The sequence below is a fragment of the Didymella exigua genome (genome assembly GCF_010094145.1).
Source record: "Didymella exigua CBS 183.55 unplaced genomic scaffold M421scaffold_11, whole genome shotgun sequence".
Classification (NCBI taxonomy): domain Eukaryota; kingdom Fungi; phylum Ascomycota; class Dothideomycetes; order Pleosporales; family Didymellaceae; genus Didymella; species Didymella exigua.
In genome coordinates this window covers 36,537-52,475 of record NW_022984785.1, presented here as the reverse complement: position 1 = coordinate 52,475, position 15,939 = coordinate 36,537, and the positions used below count along the sequence as shown (strand labels likewise).

The following is a 15,939-nucleotide window of genomic DNA, read 5'->3' as shown; positions in this document are numbered from 1 at the left end:
TACAATATCAAGATCGGGTTAAGGTCGCATTGACCTCAAAAGAGCTGAGAGGGGGCTTACAGTATGCAGATATAGCGACCTTCGTCTGAGTACATCCACAATTGAAGCATCTGTCTTATTCAATCGCACATCATGGGAAAGCTTACGGCATACGACATCAACAGCTCGACGCAGGTTGCTCGAACACACGGTGGTGTGAGCGATAGCGAGAATAATGGTGAGTTGCTACATTGGCCTTGGAAGCATCACTGGCTTGGAGCGCAATGAGTTTAGGACAACCAACGCCCAACTACACAATCTGAGCCAGCCTAACTAAATGTGCCATCGTAGTCTTCCAGGAACCTCTCCTACAGCACTCGTCGCGCGGCATGTACCCCATGGCCAGCAAATCGATACCGACCACCGCTTTCAAGCCTGGCTTCTGCGACTCGCAAACCCCGATCGCTGCTGAACTTACGCAATCGTTCCTCAACTTCGCGTCAAAAAGCGGCGGCATCAATTTGAAGCAAATGGGCGTCCGGCCGGGACAGAGGTGGTGCGTCGAGGCAACAAGGTGGCACGAGACATTGCGGCATGAGAAGGAATCGGGAGTTGAGGTACCGCCGGTTAAGTTAGAGTGCACACACGAGAGCGCTTTGAAGACCGTCGATTTGGATGTTTTGAAGAAGTACGCGGCGGCTTCGAAGGCCTAGAGCGGAAGACAAGCATATCCCGCCGAGCCTTGCGTCAGTTGGATTCGATGCGGTTGGATCAGAACCTGCATGGATGGAATGATAGGAGAAGCGCAACAAAACACTACCGCATTTATTAAGTCGTTCTTCTCCATATTTTCAGTCTCGTTCTTTTGATGCTTCACTTGGTCGTGCGAATTGTGTGATTGTGATTGCGTTGCGAGGACCAGACTACGTGAGAAGGTGCGTAGTGGACTGGTTCGAGAATAGAGACCCCATAGCCTGCATGTGCAAAAAGGTCCTCTCAATCCTTTCCACTGTGACTACAAGAGAAATACCGTGCGTGGAAAAGGAGCTGCAATTCATGAGGCAGGAGCGCATACGTGTAGGTAGCGATTGTGTAGGGTGCAGCTCGTGGAAAGTGCCAAGGTCACGTGTGTTGTTGGTCTGCACAACCAAAAATTCAACATTTCCACCATTGCAATTGAACACCGTCCAGAAGTCCAAAAACACTGATTCCGTCACGGGGAATCGAACCCCGGCCACATCGGCACTTGCGAATGAGAGCGATGTATCCTAGCCACTAGACCATAACGGATAAGATTTATGGAAGGGTGACCCTAATATATTTTATATTCTCATTTATTCAACGGTCTGGATCATAGGGAGTGGGAAGATGCGGCCCAGCACGGCTCGCGTGCGCTGCCTCAGCAAAATGTACTCCACCATACCAAATAAAACGAGCTCCACTTCATGTATTTGCCGACCTGATAGCTCGTCATATCAAATGGTCTATATTAAAGGACAGAATATTAAACCGACTGTGGGTATTAGAGTAAATGTGCAAACAGAAATGCCACCACACTCCTTGCAAGATCCAGCTGCTTGATCTTGCCGCTCAAGTCTGCCTGGCTACTTCGATCTCGGTAGCCTCGCGCCTCATATGCCAACCGAACCATGTGATGATAATCAACACCATAATCGTGGCTATCGTCTGGTTCGATATACACGTAGGCCCTCTTCGAGAAAGTCAAAGCTCAGACTTGTCACCGAGCGCAGGAATCTGCTGCTTAAGGTAGGCCTCGAGGTGGTCGATCTCGTCTGCATCTGCGGAATGCGCAAGACCCTTGTATGTCCTGAAGTCGACCTTATAACCATGAGAAGCGAGCTCGTCGGCGCTCAGCTTGCCGTACTTGTGTGCAATGACTTGGTCGGCGTCTCCATGGCCCATGAAGATGGGTGTGCCTTGATTGGGGTTCTCGGTAGGGATGATGTCCTTGATCTTTTTCTGCAGCAACAGGTAGCAACTGAGACCAAAAATGCCTCCCAGCTGATTCTTGTATGTGACGCCAGATAACAGTGACATGGCGCCTCCTTGAGAGAAACCGCCAATAACGATTCGGTTCGCGGGGATGCCCTTTTCGACTTCGGCATCGATAAGGGAGTGGAAGTAGTCGCGGGATTTTATAATGCCGGCTTCGTCCTCCTCGCGGTCGGTGATTGTGCTAAGGGACTTGATATCGTACCATCCAGGCATGTTCATGCCCATGTTCTTTTCTCGTTAGTGAATGCTGGGTCTCCAGCTGTGAAGCACGCACCAGAGTGATGGGAATATTAGGCGCATTCGGGAAGATAAACGAGACTTCCTCAAACTTGCTGCGTCGGCGCCAGTTTTCTGCGAGGAAGATCCTGCAGACGTTAGCATGCATGTCTTGGTGGCACAAACAACGCGCCTTACCATCCTGCGCCGGAGTCACCCAGCCCGTGAGCAACGATCACAGTCGCGGTGTGCGTCTTCAGGGCAGGAACGACAAGAGGTGCTCTTCCAGCCATGCTTCTGAACATGTATGTACCTTTGGGAGGGGCTAGGTTGGGTGAGAGGACAATGCGGGAAACTAGATACGCGGGGCAGCCGCGTGGGTTCCGAGGAAGCATAACGCGCTAAAGATGCAGGGACCGAGTCTGAGCTCCAATCAATGACGTCCTGGCGGCTGGCCTTTGCCATCCATCGCCCCGAGTTTCATTCACCCACCACTTTGTTTCCCACTGATGTCATATCTACTTGCACCTTATATTGTGATTGAACCCTTTGTATCACTTTCTACCCTTTCATTAGTGCCTATCTCGACTGTTCTCACGTCTTCATATTGCTACAACTTTCAATCTGTTCTCCACGTCCCTTTTCGTCAGGCCTTTGCTGAGTCGCTCTTTACATCGATTGACTTTGTCGACTTCGTTCACTATGACAAGAGCTACGCGAGGCTCTGCACGAATTGCGACGGCGGCATCTTTGAAAGATGTGAAAGATGAATCAGTGCAGCTTTCCATCCCTCCATCAAGCCCACCGGAAATGCCCAGACCTACCAAGTCGCGTAAGAGGAAGGCCGTCAAAGAAGAGGAAGTGTCGCCAGAGGAAGCGCCAGCGAAACCCAAGAGCGCCAAACTAGTGAAGAAAGTGAAGAAAGAGGGAGACGTCAACGATTTGCCACATAATCTTGGTGCCATCCCTGATCTTGCGCCTGTAAAAGGAGATGGAGCACTATCCGCGATCAAGGTTAAGAAAGTAGCTAAGGTGAAGAAGGCCACCAAAGCGAGGGAAAAAAACATCGATGACCTGGAAGGGAAAGCCACAACAACGAACGAGACGTCGCCTAAGAAGAAGGCCAGCTACGGACTGACACCAGGACAAACGCCGTACCCAAACTACCCGCATCCAACGGCCGAGGAGTGCGAGGAAGTGAATCGCATCCTATCGAAAGTCCATGGCGAAGTCACAATGCCTAAGGAGATCCCACTGCCATCTCTCGAAGTCTCCGGCTGCGGTGAAGTACCCTCCGTCCTCGACGCGCTAATCCGCACACGTTTGTCCGCCGCAACATCCGGCACAAACTCCTCCCGCGCCTTCGCCGGTCTTGTCCAGCGCTTTGGTGTTGTGCAATCTGGCATCGGCAAAGGCAGCGTAGATTGGAACGCCGTGCGCAAAGCCGATGTTAAAGAGATCTTCGAAGCCATCAAATCCGGTGGCCTCGCAGACGTGAAAAGCAAAGACATCAAGAAAATCCTACAGATGGTATGGGAGGAGAACCAGGCACGGCGCGATGCCCTCAAATCCACGAAAACCGAAGCAGAAGGCGAAACCAACGAAGCAGCGGAAGAGAAGGGCAGAGAGATGCAGAAAGCGGACGAAGACATTGTCTCTCTCGATCACTTGCACTTGCTCTCCAATGACGACGCCTTTGCCCACCTAACTTCCTATCCCGGCATCGGCCCCAAAACCGCATCATGCGTGCTCCTCTTCTGCCTACAACGCCCAAGCTTTGCAGTAGACACACACGTATTCCGGCTCTGTAAGTGGCTGGACTGGGTCCCTCCGCCAGGCGACGAGCGCGGATTAGCACCGGGCGCAAAAGGACCCTTCGCTGGCCCCACACGAAACTCCACATACGCACACTGCGAGGTCAGGGTACCAGACCACTTGAAATATCCGCTGCACCAGCTGCTCATCAAGCATGGAAAGAACTGTCCACGGTGCAGGGCAATTACGGGAGAGAGCAGTGAGGGGTGGGACAAGGGGTGTCCGATTGATCATCTTGTACAGAGAAGTGGAGGACGGAAGGGCGACGGGGGAAGTCCTGTAAAGGCGAACAGCAAGGCTGGGAACGTGAAGAAAACGAAGAAGGGGAAGAAGGTGGTAGAGAGCGAGGATGAGAGTGAGGCTGAGGTTAGTGAGTTAAGCGACGCGGAGAGTAGTGTTTTGAGTGATCTTGTGAGCGATGCGGAGATTGAGGCTTCGAATGATGAGGCGTCTACTTCTGAGTAGTTCTCAGTATGTACATGTAAATCTATTTTAATATTGTGTGTTCACGAGAGGCATAGTTAGTACCAAAATAATACGAATCACATTTAAACTGGAAGTGGGCGTTCTTGAAAAGTACAAACAACAATGATCTGGCAATTACATCATTTCCAGCCTTGACTGATATTCTTCCACCCTCCTTCCTTGGTATTGCCACTCATCACGGGCTTGCTAATATGCAAGATGTGGTCGTTCAGATACACATGATATCTGTCGTTTGACTAGTCAGCCTCGTGAGTACAATAATTGACGCGTAGGGTGGCTTGGGTGTCGTGCAAAAAGCTACTCGCGGCTGTGACGGTACACAATGAAGGGACGTACAGGTCTGCTCGCCCTAGGCACCAAGTCTCCAAAGAGGCAGTCAGCCTTGGCGCTGGGAGCAGTACCCACAGTACGCGTTGGCAAGATCACGGATTGGGAGCATGAAGAGAATCATGCGCAGTAGCGTCTTGAGTTTGTAAAACATATGTTCAGAATGCTTCACCCCCAACAGATGCGATCTTACAACAGTGAAATTTCCTTCAGGCCCATATTGGTTGTCATTGAGGAACATGATCACTCGACTCCGATAAAGCCACTCTTGTGCCAGACCACGCAGATCTGGGCGGACTGGATTTTGTCAGCATGGTCTGATAATCGTGGGGACCTTGCAGGACTCGAGGCATGCTGCATGAATAATCCATCAGTATCACGGGGCCGTTTTCAGAGCATAGCACGGCAGGTGCCGATAGCCGTTACATTTCGGGTACCTGCGTGGTCAAAAGACCTGAAAGTTATTTTCGATTAACTAGCTGATATCATGCTAACTGCGCTAGTCATGGTCAACGGTGTGATGATGTGCATGATGGCCGCCGGCATGTGTTATTTCCGGCGGTGCAAGCGCGATGCCATGGTTGGCATACGGTACTAGGCTGGCAAATGCTTACGGTCAAGCGTGACCACCTTGTGACTGCACTTCTTTGGCGTCTCGAGCAAAGTGAGTGAGCGGTCCTGAGATCTTGCCCTGACAATCGCTCGTTGTTCCCATACTCGGTCGACAACTTGCCTGTCACAAGCATGGATGAGCTTTGCCATCGTAAGCTTTCCACATTAATCCAATAGTGCACGTTCCACAAGCACGTTCATGATCGAACGCCTGTGTGACACTTGCGTAGTGGCTGTGAACGCACTCACCAAATCTTTTGAGTAGCATGAGATCGAACATCAAAATTAACGCTGAAAGAAGTGCGATTGATGCAGATGGTATCCATAGTGTGCCATGTGTACTGTAATTTGAAGTGGCTGTCGCGATCGTGAAGATGTTGCTGGAGTCGACCGTGTGATTGAATACAGTCGAATCGTCTTTCCACGAGTTGTTCCGGGTTCAGAGACTCCTTTCTCTGGGCGCATACGCAAACGCGCTCTCAGCCTAGTAGTACTATGGTAGTTAGTATTCGGCATCTTCAGTATGTTTGTGGAACCTCACCTTCCCAGTTCCAATCCCGCATTACACCAAGCCAATGGAGATAGCCTTTAACAGTGAACTCTGGTTCAAGTAGCTCCACATTGCTATGTTGTGACCCATTACTTCTACGCTGTTCTAATGGGAACAAGTAGGAGATTGAATGTGATTGATGTGCGTCTGAATCCGTGGCCCTCCGTTTGGGCCTTGATTCAAGCCAGCAGAAGTCATCATCATTGCTTTCGAGATACGCATCGAGGCTGCGCTTGCGTGCTTGTGCAGTGGGCATGTTGTCACTGTGCCTTGCCTCAAAGATATTACACTTCGCTGCGAAGGCATCTCGCCGAGCCCACACTTCTTTAGTAACAGTGAGGGATTTTTCGATGATGCCGAGCTTCATTCGAGATAGGAGTAGCTTCCATCTCTGGATTACCCAAGCCCGGTCATCTTCATCGATCATCTCGCAACCGGCGGCCATGAGAGGATATATATGGATGATGCATGAGCGAGAGCTGGGTTCGACTGAAGCAAGCTCGCACAAAGTCTTCTCAGCGAGAATCAGTGCTGGCAGCGAAGGGAGCTGAGGGAACGCCTGATGAAGGTATAGCAATGTTGCGTATTGATAAGCGGTGGCTGTTTTGACGGAGTCAGTTGGACTTGTTGTTTCGTCCTCAGGGGTTTCAATATGTGATGGTGGTGTCCACTCTTCCAGCTGTGACTTCAGGTGTATCGCCTGCATAGTCAAGTTGGGGCAGTCTCCAGTTGTTTTTCGCAATTTTCGAATCAGAGATGCAACTCGACCGATGATGGGAAAGAGTGAATGTGCACAGCCCATGAGAGGGTCAAGTACGCTATTCGTCCCCCCTGTCGAGTGGATGCTGTCATAGATGGCGTCCACATCATTGGAGTCATCATCATCCGCTGACGTAAGGCGAGCAATGACGTCCATGTATATCCAAGCATTGCAGAGAAATTGAAGACGCGTCCACTCTTCGCCTTGCTTGGGTGTCTGTCGATGCTGTACTAGAGCTTGGTTGATGAGGACCTTGGCTCCCTTGATGTGATTGATACCTGTGCTGATATGCACATCCCAGGACTCAGCGAAGGCTAGTACTAAAGTTGTCGATATGGCAGCATCAAAACGCATGTTACCTAGCCCCTCTGCAAGTGCCTGGATCGCAATCTGCATGTGATTGATCCCTTGTATCCGCATGGGTGGAAACTGTGTAGACTGATGGAACGATGTCATGGACGCAATGGCGTGGTAGAGAGCTGGACAGTCACGTGTGAGTGGCCACACGAGCGTTCGCCATGGATTCTCAGTAGGCCCGTCTTTCACAGACAAGATCCCACAGGTGTCTCGATGAAAGCGCCGTGATATAGCCTCGGATGAAGAAACTGGATCCTGGAGCTGATTAGGGATGCCGTGATCCTGGGACCCTGTAGATGAACCAGAAGAGTTGGATGGTGTTGGTGAGGAATGTCGCAAAGACCATGGTCTAATGTCGTAGCTGAACCCTCGAGGGATCTCTTCGATATCCTCATCATTAACCTCTCCTGGAGGGGTAAGACCGGTTGGTTCATAGAAAGGCCCATGCTGGTTCCGATAAGATAAGTATTCTTCTGGAGGTGCGCAGTAGTCGTTCCCGGATAGTAGGAGGTCCATGAGTCGAGGTGATTGGCCAGCAGCCAGACTTGAAGGTGCAGTCATCTCGCTCGGTCCTGCTCTTACCGACCCATCTTCGTATATACTCTCAGATCCTGGGAAAGCTGGGGTGCGACATTCAACCGGTGAGACTGATTGTGGAGTGATCACATATGGAGACAACATCGATGCGGTATAGTGTCTCTCGGCTAGTATATGTGGGAACAGCGGAGGGTGGTCGTCATTTGCCGGGTTATGAACATCGGCAATCAACAGTTGGGGCAGCAGAATCTGGTGGCAATCATGCGTAGTAGCCGAGCAGTTGTGGTATTGCTGATGAGCGTTCAACATGTTGTTGCTGTTGGGTTGTGCAAGGACCGTAATAGATTCCCCTGAGTCTACAAAAGTCAGTGACGAAGTTAATGTGCCTCGATATGCATACCTTTCCTTGGCTTGGCGGGCTGCTTCCCTGTGCAGCCAGGTTCTTCAAAAGGCCGCCATTTGAAGTCTCTCCTGTAGCCTTCACAGACCACATTTCGTTTCAGACACTGCTGACAAGTGGGCTTTACCTCGTCGCATTTGAGACGCTTTGCCTTGCAGGTAACACAACCTATCGTGAGAAGTCAGTAACGCCATGAAAAGGACTGTTCTCGCAAGGTTCTTTATGTTGACGCGCGGAGTGAGACACAATACTACAGCGACGTACCATTGCGACTCTTGGACTGCTTCTTCTTGACAATCCCACTGTTCTCTGATGTCTTCGGCGCGTCCTTGTGCTTCGATTGTTGGGACGCGCTGTTCTTGGCTCGAGGCTGCGATACCGAACTAGCGTGCGGAGAAGCGAGTGATGTCGGGACAGTGATGATCTCCGCCATATGAAGGGTTTGCGGTGAGGTTGCTCTGTCCGCGCGAGGGAGGATCACGGCCCACCATATGGCGGTGAGATTGGTCAGATCAAGTTTCAGTCTGTCGAGAGCCTGCAGATAAACGACCAGCGGTCGTATCTAAAGTGGAGCTGAGGCAGCCTGGGGTCCCGGTTCCCACTTGCACTCGAGGAAGCTAACGCGGGGAGCTCGGGCTTGGGACAGCGAATCAAACGACGGGCTCGGTCGTGGGGTGCAGCGCATCATCCGCGTCACCCAGAACTGTGGGATGACAGGGGCACTTGTAAGATCTGGTGTTTCTTTGAGACAATGCTGGTGTTCTTGTGTATAATTGTGACCAGGTCGAGTCCTGGGTCAGGTGTGACAGCTGCAGGAGGCTCTACATCTGGCAGTCACATTTTGGTAGTACAGCGTCAGAACATTAACTGCGCCTTGCCATATTGCAGATCCCGATCTTACTTCAAAGAGATCTTGCTAATTAGTTCTCATACGAGGGCTTCCAGCAACTCGAAGAAAACGTTATTTCTGTGTCTCTTGTGTACATGCTAGTAGTACACGGGTATCATTCGCAACAACATGAAACTCCCTCCCACTTCAAACGCTGCGATGTAGGTACAATCGTTGCTGTGTTAGGCAGATCTGGCGAGATCGCGGTCCTAGTAGTAGCTTAGTCCTGAAGCCCTGGGTTTCTTCTTGCTTTTCTTTTTCTTTGCTGGGGTAGGCGTTGGACTTGGTGTTCCTCTCCCGCTCGGGTTCTCCTTTCCCTTGCTATTGCCGTTGCTTGTAAGTTTCGAAACTCCTCTTCCCCATGTGAAACCATCGAATATTCCGTTATCTGAGAAGGCACTGGGCGTCGCAAGTTCTGAGTCCGGAGGCAGCATATTCATCCATGCATTGCCGTCTTCCCAAGTGACACCTGAAGCAGTAGCGGCTCTGACCTCGTCGATGTATGCCTCCATCCTAGTTCGCTCGTCTTCAACTTCGAAGCCGCAGCCACATCCGCAGCCAACGTCACATTCGCCTTCCTCCATACCTAGCTCGTCATCGATACAGTCGAAGTGAGCAACGTGGCCGCACGAGGGGCAGAGGCGGAAGCGACCCGAGACCTTGATCCAGCAGATACTGCAGCTGTAGGCGGGCTCCGCTGTAGCAGGCTTGGACGTGGTTTTTGTAGGCGCAATTGATGGCGCACGGTTGCCGATCAATATCGAGGATCCAGATACGTTGGACGTGCCACGTGAGAAATTTGGTCTACCAGGTCTGCTGCCTTGTCGAGGGTGTAGGCTTGCCTGCCCAAGCGATGTGCCAAGGCCAGCTACACTCTCATCAAGTTCTTTGTTCGGGATAGGACCCGGGATAGAGATTCGTAGATACTTCTCTGAGGCAATGAGGACATCGAATGAGCCGGGTATGTCTTCGGGCTGGTCGAATGCTGACTGCCCTGGCTCAAAGGCTGTTGCCTCGGGATTAAGGGAGAATTGCCTTTGAGGTATTGCTGGCGAGCGTGGCCCGGGTGCAGGCGAAGGTGGCATCAGGGTTGTCGATGTCCGTGAGCGCTGCCTCGATTTGTTGTCCTCATCCCCGTCTGCATGTCCTCTCTTCAGTGCAAGATGCAGTGAGCCCGCTTTCGAGCTACTGTGTGAGTCATCTGGCGGGAAGTAGGACACCAACCCATTGAATTTCAAGACCTCTGCTCTCGTCCGAACTAATTGCCAGCCACTCAGCATCTCGGCGTACTGCTCTCTCCATGCGCGATACAGCCAGTCCTTACTCATATCCAGTAAAGGCCTACTTAGACAGGATTCATCGTCGAACTGATCCTGGTTCTTGAGCGTGACCCTGATTCGTCTCCCTGACTCGCCACCATCGCCAACGATCCTCGTAACAGACGACCGATGCTCAGACGAGCCATCGTACGGAGCAGTACCGCTCTCGGTGGGCTTCTCATCTTCCTCGTCTGAATCGTAGAGGTCGTCGGCATTAATGCGTTCCGGTTCCGCGAAACTGGCACGTTTGTGGTGTCCGATACGTGCTGGCGCAAGGGTATTGCGATCTTGGGAGTCACTGCCATAGAACGTTGTTGTGCCCCATGTGACTCCGCTTGTTGGCGCTGATGTTGACAGATCATCAATACGAGACCTGATAGGTGGTGACGCCGACATTGCGTTCGCGAACGGCCGGGACAAAGTAGCGATAGCGCTTGCAAAGTTCGCTGTCGAAGCACGCTTGAGATTGTGATGGCTTTGCTCTGGCGATGTAGAGTACGGCGTGTGCGTTGTCGTGTGGGCGTTCCTTATTATTGAAGACCTAGATACGACAGGTGGCGTGTTATCGGTGGAGTAGGGTATAACGGGCCCAGAAGCCATCGTATCGCTGCCCCATTGGCCATTCGAGCTACTGTGGCTACCATAAGTGTCAAGTTTCTGCCACGAAAATGAGTTTTCTGGTGTCGCAAAGCGCGAATGTGATGGCGTAGATGGGACGGAGATAGTTGGATTAAAGAGGCTCCATGCTATCTCTTGGGATGCAAAGTAGTCCAGCGAGAATGCTGGGGCAGTCATCGACATTGGGAGATGTGAGCGTCTCATCTTCGCCATGGCTGAAGTGACACCTTCGCGAGCAGCAGGCTCTGCGAAAATGCAGGACAGCATTGCAAGCATCTGCGTATCGGCAAGGCGCTCGAAGTGATCAAACAAAGCTGGTATGAGCCAAGTCACAACAGCATGATGGCCCCATTTGATACGTCCTTTGAGACGAGGATTCAAGACGGTGTCTGCATCGTCGAATTGAAGGTCAAGACCGCTGTCCTTGCGCTTGATCCTTACAAGAGCTCGGCGAGCTAGTACAACGATCTGTTCTCTTCGATGCGGTTGCGGAAGTATCTCTAAAGGTACTTCGTTGCTAAGAATCAGCTTACAAAGCATCCAGATGTCTGACAGATCGTCTAGGCCATTTTTCCTCGCCACATCAGCATTGTGCTCACACACTTCTGGTCCCGGCCCAAAGATGCGGTACTGTTCTGCGAGGACACGTTTGCTGGGCACCAGATCATCGACGGCTGCGGAGAGAATGGAAACGATGAATCTGTTTCTAGCTGCTGGTTTTGCAGCGCCGTTCGAGGAGGGTAGTGAATTGCGAGATTGAAACCTTCCTGCTTTCTGCCACGCTATCGGTGGCTGGAACGTGCCTAGGTGCGCTTCAACTATAGGCTCTGATCCTGATGCGGATGATGGTGAGCTCGAAGACTCCCACGATGCCTCCGAAGATTCCAGTGAGGAGCCCCCATCTGACTCCTCGGCGTCACGAGATGCGAATCGACCGAATGAATCGAAAATATCGTCCTTGGGCGGTCCATGTCGGATATTTCGGTTGATGCGGAACGGGCTAGCAGTGAGAAGTGGCGGCATCCTGATTAGAGGTATCCTGGCCACCACAAGCGACCCAGAAGCGGAGAAGCGGACTGAACACTGGACAGGCAGTGGCACATTGGCGTTTGTGTGCGACGACTGCATGACATCGTTCGTGAACTCGCCCTCGTTCTCATCATCTTCACTGGAGCTCTCCTCTTCCCGCAAATCATCAAGTTCGTCTGATGAGCGGTGATCTTCAGGAAGGTGAAGACTGTCTTCGAATCCACGCTCCCCAAGGGCATAAGAGAGGGTAGCATCCAGTGCCTCGCGCTCCTGGCTGGCACACGTTTCTGCAATTTGATGCATGCGTTCCACCAGCTCTTCTTGGTTCTCTCTCGGTATGGACGCTGTAGTCTTTTCGAAATCGATATCTAGAGGCGTTGTGGTGCGGATAGGGCCAACATCTGTCTCAATCTCGACGGCTTTCGGGTAGTTCGCCGGGAACTTGATGGTCAGTCGCAAGAAGACAAGTTTGACCTCATCAGTAGCCTGCTCGTACTCGCCCCACGGCCCGTTGAACGCGACAGTCAACTGACGGTTTGGCACATCGATGTTCTCGAACTCCAGCTTCTTGTATTTGCTGCCAACCTGCGAGATCTCGGCTCCTAGATCGGCTTGTTCTTGGTTGGAGCTCTTGTCTTCACGATCCCTCTCTTCTGAAGGAGTTCGTATGTTCTCAGTCTTGTCATGTTGGCCTCCGAACTTGACGCCATCCATCCATTTGATTTGAGTAACTACACGACTCTTATTACGACGTATTGGAATAGCAGTCATGGTTTCTCGCGCTTTCTGATTGTCCACTATGGTTTGAGCTCGAATGTTGCCAGCGTGCCGCGAGCTGAACACATCGTTGTGGAGCGAGTAGTTCTGAAGGAGGGTAGACAAATTGCCCTTCGGTGGTACGCGTGGTGATGTTATCTCACCCTTGGCATTGGTCGTCTGCGTTGGTATGGGACCATCGCGGTATGTGACATATGCGGCCCCTCTCCGCATAAGATTGGGTTCCTCGAGTCTCGATTCGCCTTTTCGAAATCCGACAGATTTGTCCAGAAGTTCCGGTCCCACGCGATGAAGATGCAAGTACCGGTCTGTGCCCCAAGATACCAGTTGGAATTCTCTGTCGTCGATATAATCATTTGTGCCTCCTCGAACTCGCCACAAGAATTCTCGAACCTGGGTATCAGGCTTGTGTCCACGGAACTCATGGGCGGCTTCATCAATGAATGCGTCCCTGCTGCTATCATTGATGTGCTTGTAGAGCCATAGACTAGAGTTGCCACGCTGTGGCATAGCGATGATACCATGTGGAAATGGGGTGTGCCGAGCTCTCCAGACTGGGTAGTTAGTGTGGATGATACGTCGAGGCGTGTTTGTTGTTGCAGTCTTGCCGACATGATTCCATAGCTTGATGGTCGAGTCTAGAGAGCATGTCAGGATCTTAGAAGGATCAGAGCGGTTCCAGTCGATGCCATAGATCTTGGTGCTGTGGGCAACGATGGTGGTGAGCGGTGTAGCGCCTTTGCGGACATCCCAAATATGAAGATGCTTATCGTGCGCGCTCGCAATGATCTTATCATTCTGACGATTCCATTTTACCTGGGTTGCTCCTGCTGTAAAGTCTGCAAGTTTGAGTGGTGTTCGTTGGGAGCGCAAGTCATGAACGAAGACAAAGCTATCGATGCCGCAGGTAGCCAAAAGATCCGGATGATGAGCGGAGAAGTTGATATCGGTGATTGCGCGGTCATGGGCTCGTAGCGTGTACTCGATGGGAGCTTTCTTGGAGTTGTGTGGCATGGACAGATTGTAAACGAGCGCCAACTGGTTTCGAGTCGATGCGATCCATTCTGCACGCGCAGCGAATGGCGACCACTGGACATCTGCAACATCCCATGATGATTGATTGGCAATGAACAGCGGAGGTGTATATAAGTTGTCGAGATCTAGAATACGCAGTCCTGTCCGGCTGGCCAAGCAGATATCACGGCCTGCTGGGGAGATGGAGGCTGCGCCGATATCGTCATCAACTGCGATCGATACGCTTCGATCAAATGTCTGGCTCTCGTAGGCTGTCGCAGGCCCAGCCGAAGCTGCCATTGCGAAGGGGGTTGGGTGTCACGGTGATGCGTGAGGCACAGATGGAAGGAGCACGTGTTGCGCTCGACTCCTATTGGCCAGGTACTTTGACGTATTTGGGCAGCGGCACTTGCCCACAAGCCCCACCCCGCTGAGGTCATGGCCGTTGTCTCGCCCTGTGGCTCAGACCCAGACATCCACGATCGTGCTGTGTGATCGCCAGCGCAAACACCACAGAGCTCGCGAGAAGACACGCAGTAGCACCACAATCACCCCCTCAATTCTCCCTGAGCTTACTTACCTTTCTACCCCCTCTCTCCCCACACATCTACACAATACCATGGCTCTTCCCAAGCGCATCATCAAGGAGACCGAGCGTCTAATGAACGAGCCGTGAGTCTGCCCAAGGTTCTACTTCTGGCGGTGATTGCTGACACGGTGCTTGCTATAGAGTTCAGGGTATTTCTGCGACTCCTCACGATGATAACCTGCGATACTTCGACGTGACCATCGATGGCCCCTCTCAGTCACCGTACGAGGGTACGTCCGGGCGCATACAGAAGGATCACGTATCATCGACTGATAACGTTTAGGTGGTGTCTTCAAGCTTGAGCTTTTCCTGCCAGATGACTACCCCATGACCCCTCCCAAGGTTCGCTTTCTCACCAAGATCTACCACCCCAACATCGACAGGCTGGGCCGCATTTGCCTCGACGTTCTCAAGAGTGAGTGGACTCTGTACACGCGCGCATTACTTTGTCTGACCCTTCTAGGTAACTGGTCGCCTGCCCTGCAGATCAGGACCATCCTCCTCTCAATCCAAGCCCTGCTCGGCGCACCGAACCCAGACGATCCGCTCGCGAACGACGTAGCTCAGGCGTGGAAGGAGAACCAGGCGCAGGCTATTGCCACAGCGAGGGAATGGACACAGCAGTACGCCAAGGCTTGAGTGCAATTTGCGTAAGCTTGCAACAGTATCTGCGACTGCGATCATGAACTTGGCAAACTTCAGCCTTGTGCCTCTTTTTGTGGAAGGGCGATTGGACTCTCCACACTGTGTATAGACTTGGTCCTTTTCGCGGCACGGATAGCCTGGCGCTGGTCGGAGAATCTGAATAGCATACATTGCCAGGATGGAGGATTGATATGGCCCTCTAAGAATGGCCCTGGTCCGTTTGTCGAATAAACACGAATGGTGTTTCACTCGCTACATGTATCTACCGATGTGCTTGCTCGGTCTTCGACTGTTGCGCTCAAAATTCTCACGTGCCACTCTTACAAGTATATGTAGAAAGATCAGCGGACATGCAGTACCGGCTGCTTCTAGCCAGTCACACAAGCTCTCGTCACACCCTCCTGCATGCAACTCGACTTGGGCTTGACACAGCGCGAGGAGCCTGTGTTAAACATACGAATAACGGTGCTCCAACAACAAGCACCTAACCTTCATCAACTGTCTGAAATTCTTGCCAGTGTAAACTTCACACCTGCCCAATTCAATCCAACTCGGCCCATCATGTCTTCATCACCCACCGCAGCAACGGTGCAACAACAGCGCGAAGCTCGCGCAGCGGTGCTCGCATCGCTCTCCTCAATCGGAACATCAATCGACACAGACCTGCGCACACGCACAGCAGATCTGCACGCCAACTCCGCCGCCATTGCAAAGCAGGAGAAAGAGCTTGCCAGGCAGACTGCAGCATTAAGGAAAGAGAGTGATAAGTGGCAGAAACTCGGTGACACGAGTACAAAGAAGTTAAACGAGCTTGGTGATGTGCAGAATTGGGCAGAGATGCTAGAGAGGGATCTGCTAGTGTTGGAGGAGACGGTTAGGCTGGTGGATGAGGGAAGGTCGGGTAGGGAGACGGGGGAGCAGCGAGGCTATGGTCAACCTCGATGAGATTAGGAAAGCTGCTGTACTTGGAATCCAGTTCAATGAAGCTTTCGTGGTAACCCCTT

The 15,939-nt window shown here is 51.9% G+C and overlaps 8 protein-coding genes and 1 non-coding gene across 9 annotated transcripts; 5 read left to right on the top strand and 4 right to left on the bottom strand.

Moving 5' to 3' along the window:
• The first annotated feature begins 18 nt into the window (after nt 1-18).
• On the top strand, nt 19-797 carry M421DRAFT_133004 (uncharacterized protein). The gene is made up of 2 exons (XM_033587396.1): nt 19-217; nt 331-797. Exons 1-2 carry the CDS (start codon nt 133-135, stop codon nt 690-692), a joined length of 447 nt encoding a protein of 148 aa, XP_033449412.1. The 5' UTR covers nt 19-132; the 3' UTR covers nt 693-797.
• A 390-nt stretch (nt 798-1,187) lies between these two features.
• M421DRAFT_t57 lies at nt 1,188-1,269 on the bottom strand. Its single transcript has one exon. It is a non-coding gene; the product is annotated as a tRNA-Glu (tRNA).
• Nucleotides 1,270-1,701: 432 nt separating this feature from the next.
• M421DRAFT_60941 (acyl-protein thioesterase 1) lies at nt 1,702-2,504 on the bottom strand (the record flags this gene model as incomplete). The annotated part of the gene is made up of 3 exons (XM_033595833.1): nt 1,702-2,223; nt 2,270-2,360; nt 2,410-2,504. 3 exons carry the CDS (start codon nt 2,502-2,504, stop codon nt 1,702-1,704), a joined length of 708 nt encoding a protein of 235 aa, XP_033449411.1.
• Nucleotides 2,505-2,913: 409 nt separating this feature from the next.
• M421DRAFT_61161 (DNA glycosylase) lies at nt 2,914-4,491 on the top strand (the record flags this gene model as incomplete). The annotated part of the gene is made up of 1 exon (XM_033595852.1): nt 2,914-4,491. The coding sequence occupies one exon, from the start codon at nt 2,914-2,916 to the stop codon at nt 4,489-4,491; it is 1,578 nt and encodes a 525-aa protein (XP_033449410.1).
• Nucleotides 4,492-5,757: 1,266 nt separating this feature from the next.
• Nucleotides 5,758-8,647, bottom strand: M421DRAFT_132972 (uncharacterized protein). The gene is made up of 4 exons (XM_033587395.1): nt 8,320-8,647; nt 8,056-8,223; nt 5,993-8,005; nt 5,758-5,944 (listed from the first exon to the last, which is right to left on the bottom strand). The coding sequence occupies exons 1-4, from the start codon at nt 8,486-8,488 to the stop codon at nt 5,931-5,933; spliced, it is 2,364 nt and encodes a 787-aa protein (XP_033449409.1). The 5' UTR covers nt 8,489-8,647; the 3' UTR covers nt 5,758-5,930.
• M421DRAFT_132959 (uncharacterized protein) lies at nt 8,648-9,099 on the top strand. Its single transcript, XM_033587394.1, has one exon. The coding sequence runs from the start codon at nt 8,807-8,809 to the stop codon at nt 9,044-9,046; it is 240 nt and encodes a 79-aa protein (XP_033449408.1). The 5' UTR covers nt 8,648-8,806; the 3' UTR covers nt 9,047-9,099.
• Nucleotides 9,100-9,153: 54 nt separating this feature from the next.
• Nucleotides 9,154-14,001, bottom strand: M421DRAFT_60820 (uncharacterized protein; the record flags this gene model as incomplete). The annotated part of the gene is made up of 1 exon (XM_033595826.1): nt 9,154-14,001. One exon carries the CDS (start codon nt 13,999-14,001, stop codon nt 9,154-9,156), a length of 4,848 nt encoding a protein of 1,615 aa, XP_033449407.1.
• A 319-nt stretch (nt 14,002-14,320) lies between these two features.
• M421DRAFT_4334 (ubiquitin-conjugating enzyme E2 N) lies at nt 14,321-14,929 on the top strand (the record flags this gene model as incomplete). The annotated part of the gene is made up of 4 exons (XM_033594632.1): nt 14,321-14,373; nt 14,432-14,520; nt 14,574-14,705; nt 14,754-14,929. The coding sequence occupies 4 exons, from the start codon at nt 14,321-14,323 to the stop codon at nt 14,927-14,929; spliced, it is 450 nt and encodes a 149-aa protein (XP_033449406.1).
• Nucleotides 14,930-15,496: 567 nt separating this feature from the next.
• Nucleotides 15,497-15,880, top strand: M421DRAFT_4333 (uncharacterized protein; the record flags this gene model as incomplete). The annotated part of the gene is made up of 1 exon (XM_033594631.1): nt 15,497-15,880. One exon carries the CDS (start codon nt 15,497-15,499, stop codon nt 15,878-15,880), a length of 384 nt encoding a protein of 127 aa, XP_033449405.1.
• Nucleotides 15,881-15,939: the final 59 nt, after the last annotated feature.